The sequence below is a fragment of the Aegilops tauschii genome, chromosome 1, assembly GCF_002575655.3.
Source record: "Aegilops tauschii subsp. strangulata cultivar AL8/78 chromosome 1, Aet v6.0, whole genome shotgun sequence".
In the NCBI taxonomy this organism is placed as follows: domain Eukaryota; kingdom Viridiplantae; phylum Streptophyta; class Magnoliopsida; order Poales; family Poaceae; genus Aegilops; species Aegilops tauschii.
In genome coordinates, this window is record NC_053035.3 from 472,122,765 (window position 1) to 472,130,956 (window position 8,192).

Here is an 8,192-nt window from a genome sequence, read left to right on the forward strand (position 1 = left end):
ATCTTGTAATAACAGGAGCAACTAGGGATGAAGGTACAAGCGGCAAGAATGTTATTCGGGGGGATTATTGTTGGTCAGGAACTGCAAGGCAATTGGCACAGGGTCTCGAGAAACATCGAGGAGTATCTGCAGGATCTTCTGGCGAAGCAAGCGATCATCGAAAATGTCGAGGCTCTCTGGGAGGAAGTGGGTACGAGAACCTAATGTCAGAGTTAGTAAAATGTTTAACCCGAATAGACGAGAGATCAGAGTCCCAGAGTATAGATGAGGAATAAAAGATCCTAATACCACTCAATGGCGACGTGGGCCCGTAAGACACACAGCCATGTTAGTAAAAGTTTTTGTAGTAACTAGACTCAACTTCGGCCAAGGAGTTAGAAAGGGGGCTACCTACAGGCAGTCGGCTCTGATACCAACTTGTGATGCCCTCTATTCAATCGTACACTAATCATACACGCAAATGTGTACGATCAAGATCAAGGACTCACGGGAAGATATCACAACACAACTCTAGACACAAATTAAAATAATACAAGCTTTATATTACAAGCCAGGGGCCTCGAGGGCTCGAATATATAAGCTCGAATACACAAGAGTCAGCGGAAGCAACATTATCTGAGTACAGACATGAGTTAGACAAGTTTGCCTTAAGAAGGCTAGCACAAAAGCAACATCGATCGAAAAGGCAAGGCCTCCTGCCTGGGAGCCTCCTAACTACTCCTGGTCGTCGGCGGCCTCCACGTAGTAGTAGGCATCAACGGTGGCATCTGGCTCCTGTGCTCCGACATCTGGTTGCATCAACCGGAAAGAAGAAGAAAGGGGGAAAAGGGCGAGCAAAGCAACCGTGAGTACTCATCCAAAGTACTCGCAAGTAAGGATCTACACTACATATGCAACATTATCAAAGGAAGGCTGTATATGTGGACTGGGCTGCAGAAATGCCAGAATAGAGAGAAGGCCTAGTCCTATCGAAGACTAGCATCTTCTGGAAACCACCATCTTGCAGCAACAGGAGGAAGTAGAGTAGCATAAAGTAAAGTAGTAGTAGTGTTATCAACCTCGGCCGGAGATCCTTTCTCGACTCCCTGCGAGAAAGCAATCCCAGAGCCATACTATCCAGTTATCATCACAATCCATTACTCATCACAAGTATCCAGTTCTAGTTGTATCGATCGGGATACAACTCCAAGTGTCCGTTACCGTAGGACAGGCTATCGATAGATGTTTTCTTCCCTGCAGGGGTGCACCAACTTACCCACCACGCTCGATTAACTCCGGCCGGACACACTTTCCTGGGTCATGCCCGGCCTCGGCCAAACAATACGCCGCAACCCGACCTAGGCTAAATAGAGAGGCCAGCACGCCGGACTAAACCTATGCCCCCAGGGGTCATGGGCCATCTCCCCGGGAACTCCTGCACGTTGCGAGGGCGGCCGGTGAGCAGACCTAGCTACCTCCTTCAACAAGGCAGGTGCTTACGCAGTCCAACCCGGCGCACGCCGCTCAGTCGCTAACGTCTATTAAGCTTCGGCTGATGCATACGACGCAGAACGCCCATACTATGCCGACGTGATGGTTAGTGCTATCAGGCCAGAGGCCCCTCGGATCAAATATCCAAATCGTAGTGGATTAGGAGCACCCGGTAACAAGCAGAGACTCACGAAAGATGTGACCCCGTTGCCCCGTCTCGAGGACTTGCGACAAAGGCTAGGAATGCCCGGCCAAGCCTCGTAATTATCTCGCGGGCACCCTCCAGGTCAACCCGACTCCACATCACTCGCAATTAAGCTCGCGCGGGTACCCCTCAGAGCCGACCCGTCTTTAGTAACATGGTTCAGTGTAAAGTCATAGTAACCATAGTAACTGTGTGTCTAACACCAAGGGGAAAACCTGATGAATCGCCCTTAACGGATTCCACTCGATGTAATCATCAAGGTGAACGTAACAGGAACCACCCGCGAAGTTCACACTTGAGGGGTTGAACGACAGAGCCGTATCGGAAGTGGTTAAGGCGGAATCACCCTCGATGACCACGACCGAATAGCTACACTACAGGGTAACATCAGAAGTGCTGATGAGGTCTCACCCCCGGCACTAGATAGTAACCCAGTAGTGTCGAGCAACTAAGGGGAAAGTGATGTGCGGTGTCGGGGCCTGGTCTTCGATCACGTTGATCGGGTCTTCGATGATGAAGCAGGGGCAACAAGGACAAGGTGGGGGTCACTGATGGATCACTAACCAACCTATACTAAGCAGTTTAGGATAAGCAGGCAAGGTACAACAGCAGATACAAAAGCAGGCTATGCTTCAGAATAGGAGTAAACAATTACAGTAGCAAAATCTAATGCAAGATGAGAGAATGGAATGGGGCGATATCAGAATGATCAAAGGGGGGGCTTGCCTGGTTGCTCTGGCAAGGAGGGTCGTCATCGACGTAGTCGATCACAGGGGCGGCATCGGTCTCGGGGTCTACCGGAGAGAAGAGGGGGAAGAAACAATAAATATAAAGCAAACATAGCATCACAAAGCGTAACATGACGAAAAGCAGAACTAGGGGTGTTCTAACGCAGTACTACGCATTGCAGACAAAGAGGGAAAACATCCGGAGGGTTTTCCGGTGTTTGGCGTTTTCCGGACAAAGGAAAAGAGGGGGAAAGTTCCATGTTCAGCATGCTAGGGGCATGTGACAGATGAACGGAGAGCGTATTCGGGACCATTGGATTTTTCTGAACAACTTTCATGTACACAGAGGATGACATGTGGGTCTATGGGGTCCCAGTTGACCCCAGTTGACCAGTCAAAGTTTGACTGGTCAACAGGGGGTGGGCCCTCCTATCATAGACTAGGTTTAGTGAATTAAATCAGTTTCAACTAATCTAGTGATTAGGCTAATTAATCCTGAGTTAATTAAGTTAATTAACTAATTAATTAATTAATTAACTAATCAATTTATTATTATGTTTTTTAAACTCTTTTTTTATAGGGGCGTGGGGGGCCCCATTGGGCAGTGGCCCATATGGCCAACTGGGTGTGCGGGAGTGCGGGTACCGGGCGCGGGCGCCCATCCAGGGCGAGGCCGTGGCCTCAGCTGGGCTCAGGGCCGGCCCTGAGGGGGGGCAGGGGGGCGGCCGCCCCGGGCCCCCAACATCCAGGGGCCCCCGCCCAAGTATGCAACAACTAAGCCTAGGTAGGCTATGGGCCTATGTCCGAAGAAAAAATCAAAGGGCTGGGCGCTGGGCTTTATTTAGTCTTCCAGGCAGACGCGCGAGCGCAAAACGATCGCTAAAAAAAGCAAGCAGCAGGACGATCGCTTTGATCCCACTTTCCCCACCCATCGTCGATTCGTTCGTATTCCAATCACGATCAGCCGCAAGCGAGCCCTTCACGTGAAAAAAGGAGCCAACAACGCGCGCCCTTCCTATTCAATCGGATCACGCAGGCGCAGCTATTCTAGCCCTAGCCGCCGAGGCCGGATGTTCATACTGGTACTGACGCCTCATCCCTCCCGACTCCTGGTAATCTCCTTCCTAATTGACTGCTGATTTCAGTTCCTAGGGCCCCCATCTTAATTTTGCATAGGTAGTTAGGAACGCGTGTAATCTAGTTCGCCGCTGATTTCAATTCCAGAGGCCCTCATCTGTAATTCCATAAAGCACACGAACAAGGAAGACGGCCATGGATAAATTGGTACAATCAGGTATATGATGCGAGCCTTGGTGATAACCCTAGCGTTGAACAATTGCTGCAGCAATATTTTTCCAGCATTGTGTGTCATCATGTCGTACAAAAGCAGGACATATTCATCGGGTAGGGATAAAAGGACAAGGAAGACGGCCATGGATAAATTGGTACAATCACAACACCCAGATACGCACAAATTTCTCAAGAGTAATAATGGTGCTTCCACTGCTTCGATAAACAAAGATGATGATTGGCAATGGTTCCCATAGAGGAAGAGCAACAACCAATTGGGAATTCAGAATATGATCAGCGAGTAGAAAATGTTGACACCAGCATCGGCGATGACAATGTAAGTGGCTACGAGATTATGAGATTATTGAACTTATTTTTGAACTAAAGAGTATGAGTCACTTTGCCATATGGTGTAATGTCTGCCATGGAGATTTTCGAACATGTTAGAGAAGTTGATAGCTATCCTAATATCTCCATTGTTTCTCACATTTTATTTGATATGCCTATGATGGTCGCATCAGTCAAAAGAAGCTTTTCAAATTTGTAATTATTGAAGAAACTATTTGAGGTCAACAATGACTCAGGAGAGGTTAAATAGCTTGGCAACATTATGCGTCGAGAAAAAAATATAGATGAGATTGACATCGACCTCATCATAAGTGCCTTTGCATCGAGGAATGTTATTTTTAAGGTAATACGTATATATTATTTCTGTCGCATAGTGATTCTGAATTCATTTAAGTGTTATTTATAATATTATATATATAAATATATTCATTGTTATTATTGTGGTGTCTATATTAAGGGCCCCGAGTTTTAGTTTCGCCCCGGGCCCCCAAAATCTCAGGACCGGCGCTGCGGCCAAGAGATGCAGGCGCAGCTCGTTGGCCTCAGGGAACATCCTTAAGCCATCGAGGACAATTGTGATGCGATGGGAGGGCTCATCGGCGCTGTTGTGGAGCAGCCTGGAGTTGGTGCGCACCTCGGCGACGTCGCGAAGGGAGCGGACGACGACATCGCCGGTGAACCGGTCGTGGAGGAGGGGCACAGGCGCGTCGAGGGAATCCCGAAGCTGCTGGAGATGGACGGCAATGCGCGGTAGCACGTCGTCGAACGTGGAGGCGCTGAGGGGGGGCGCCGCGAGAGCAGAGGCCCACTCAGCAGCGATGGCCCGCATGGCGGGCGACTGACGGGTCACCCCATGGGGGGCCTCTCCCACCGGAGCCGCCTGCTCCTGCAGAGAGGCCACGACCGGGAGGATGCGGGGCAGCCGCCTTTCGACCTTGCGCTGGGCGTCGCCGAACGACACGAGCAGGGCCAGCAGCTCGGCGTAGAGCGGCGGGGGGGGGGGGGGGGGGGGGGGGGGGGGGGGGGGGGGGCGCGACGCGGCGGTACTCGAGGCTGCTGCTGCGGTGCAGGCATCACGTCCCGCACGATGGCGACTTTGAGAATCCGCCTCGTCCCCGAGGAAGCCGTTGCCGACCCCGTACGTCCAACCGAAGACGGCCATGAAGTTTGCGTTCGCGCAGAGGCCGTCAAACTTCGTGTCGTCGGGCAGGGTGAGATCCCCATACCTCCGCCTGATGCTGGGGAGCGCCTCCACGAGAGCGTCGCGTGCTCTCGACAGCTGGAGCAGCGCGCGGCGAATCTTCCGAAGCAAGCGCGCGGCGTCGGAGAGCGCTCCGCCCAGCGCCGCCGCCTCCCGGATCTGCAGGATGTTGAGCACCCTCCAGTCTTGGTGCGCGACGAGGCGGCTCACATCCGCCAGCGCCCTTGGAGCGTCCCCGAGACGGTCGATCCGCATCAGGACGGCGTCCCGGCCATGGCCGCCGTCCTCCGCCTCCTGCGCGACCTCCGCGCTGGTGGAGAGAAGGGACAGCATCGCCTCCTCCCTTTCTCTCGATCTCGATCGATCCCTCCTCTCTTTCTCTGGATCGATTGATCGATTCTTCCTCTCTCTGGATCGATGGATTGATTGTTCCTCTTTTCTCTGGATCGATTGATCGATTCTTCCTCTCGATCTAAGCGGATCAGTTGAAATTGAAATGGGCCGCCGCCGCGCACTGCCGGTGTGGTATATATAGAGCGGGCGGTAACCGACTTCGATTCGAATCCCAACAGGAGATCCGCCGGAACGGAAATGGAGCCTCCCCTCTTTTCCCCATCGGAATCACTAGATTTTTTTTTTTTTTGCGGGGATCTGAATCCCCAGATTATTCACCGTGTATGTATGAAACAACTCGACTACAACTACTCGGCGCTGTCCAGGAGTACTATTTATTTACACTGCTGCACCGCGCACGGCGAGTATCAAACCGGCAGCGCTCGGTTTAAACAAGGTTAAAATATCGGAGTGAAAATATCAGAGTGAATATCTCTCTTTTAATGAAATATCTTAGTTTAAACAGGGTTAAAATGAGTGCAAAAATATCACTCAGTCAAATCCATCAGATCTCGGGTAAGGGGTCCCGGACAGGTAGACTTGGTAGACGGTAACGGAGACATAGGATTTTACCCAAGTTTTGGCTCTCTCGTAGAGATAATACCCTACGTCCTGCTTTGATTGTATTAATTTCGAGGGAATATAGTGTGCAGGTTGATTTACCATGAGACCGTGTGTGTATGAGGTGTCGTCTACGAGCATTACCCCTCGGTTTATATAGATACCTGGGTGACGAGATATTTCATTAAAAAGAGATATTCACTCCGATATTTTCACTAGTGACTAATGAATGCAAAGGATTCCACAAATCCTCTCTTTAATATTTTTCCATAGGAAATGGGCTAAAAAGGGAAGATATCACGTAGGAGAAAGGAAAGGGAGGAAAATGGAGAAGAAATAAATCATCAGGAGGTGTCAGAAGGCCACCAGAGTGAAAGACGGCGTTCCATGATGTAACGCCCGGATAATCTCAAGATGTGTTCTTCAATGATTTCTTCTCGCGGTCTGATCTCCATGTGTGAGTAGTCCGATAAGGTATGGGTGAGGCATGAGCCATGATGTAACGCCCGGATAATCAAGCTACAGTAACCCCTACTAATGATGCCAAGTCATCATTGTTACTGTTGCTAATCTCACTTTGATTCAAAACCAATTCAAATACAATTTTAAAATAAAGTCAAATAAATTATTTCTCCAAACGGTAAAACAAAAATGTTCGCTGGGTTGCAAATTTTCACTAACTAAATTTCATGAGTGATTCAACATCATTTGAGATAGCTAATTTCCCCTGGGAATTAATGCAGTTCCAAATCAGCATTTTTAAATGCTTTTCCATTTGTGAAAAATCCAAATCAATTCAAAATCCTCCCAAACTTTTTGTGGCAGGTGCCAAATATTGTAATGTATTTATTTGGCCAAGTCCCACATTTTACAGAACTCCTTTTGGCAGCTCAAATATTGCATATCATTTTTTCTGTAAAAAAAAGAAAAAGAAAAGAAACAACCCCTCCCCTCGCGCTGGGCCAACCGGCCCAGCCGCCCCGTATAACTCCCCCAGCCCACGGCCTAACCCTAGACTGCCCCGAACCCCACCCTCTCCCTACAGCGCCGCCAGGGGAGAGCCCCACGCTTGACCCCCGATCCACTTCCCCACTCCCCACGATTCCCCTCTCCCTCGTCTCTCCTCCCCCTCGACCCCCTGTTCACCACGACCCGATCTGGGCGCAGCGCCGCCCCGACGTCGCCGCATGTCGTGCGCCCCGCACCCGAGGACCGTCCCCTCCGCCCGATCTGGAACTGGGGTTCGACCCCGATGCCACTATCGCCCGGAGCCCCCCCTCGTCGGAGCCTCCCCGACGCCACCACGTCTACACCATCGCTTCCCCGACTCCGTCACCCTAGTCACCGATGCTCGCTTCCCCGACCTCCACCCCGCTGGACGCCTGCGAACATCTACAGTGGGGGTGAGCAACACCCCCTTCGTTCCCTATCACGTTCGGCCGACGACATGGCCCGCTATGGCCTCGCCCAGCGCATGTGCCATCGCCTGCGCGCGCGTGTGCCCGCGCTCGCCCTGGGCGCCGCCTTCCACCGCGATCTCCTCCCCTCGCCGGCCCCGCAGATGCTCGCCGCGCCCCCTGTCTCGAGCTGCTGCCCGCCTTCGCCGGCTGCTCGACTTGGCCTTGCCATGCTCATCATGCTGCAGCCGACCGCCTCCGCCGTCTTCTGCTACCGCCGCCGCCGCTCGGAGCCTCACCCTGCGCTGGGCGCTGAGGCCGTCAGCGCCTTCTGTGCCGTGCGTGCCGGCCGGGGGAAGCCCAGCTGAGGCCACGGCCTCGCCCTAGATGGGCGCCCGCGCCCGGTACCCGCACTCCCGCACACCCAGTTGGCCATATGGGCCACTGCCCAATGGGGCCCCCCACGCCCCTATAAAAAAAAGAGTTTAAAAAACATAATAATAAATTAATTAGTTAATTAATTAATTAATTAATTAGTTAATTAACTTAATTAACTCGGGATTAATTAGCCTAATCACTAGATTAGTTGAAACTGATTT

General features: G+C 51.5%; 1 protein-coding gene and 1 long non-coding RNA gene across 2 annotated transcripts; one reads left to right on the forward strand and one right to left on the reverse strand.

Annotated features, from left to right (window-relative positions):
• Positions 1-435: 435 nt before the first annotated feature.
• Positions 436-7,131, reverse strand: LOC141025611 (uncharacterized). The gene is made up of 2 exons (XM_073501358.1): positions 5,268-7,131; positions 436-788 (listed from the first exon to the last, which is right to left on the reverse strand). The coding sequence occupies exons 1-2, from the start codon at positions 5,573-5,575 to the stop codon at positions 755-757; spliced, it is 342 nt and encodes a 113-aa protein (XP_073357459.1). The 5' UTR covers positions 5,576-7,131; the 3' UTR covers positions 436-754.
• Positions 2,991-4,269, forward strand: LOC120965298 (uncharacterized). The gene is made up of 2 exons (XR_005757988.3): positions 2,991-3,697; positions 3,794-4,269. It is a non-coding gene; the product is annotated as an uncharacterized lncRNA (long non-coding RNA).
• Positions 7,132-8,192: the final 1,061 nt, after the last annotated feature.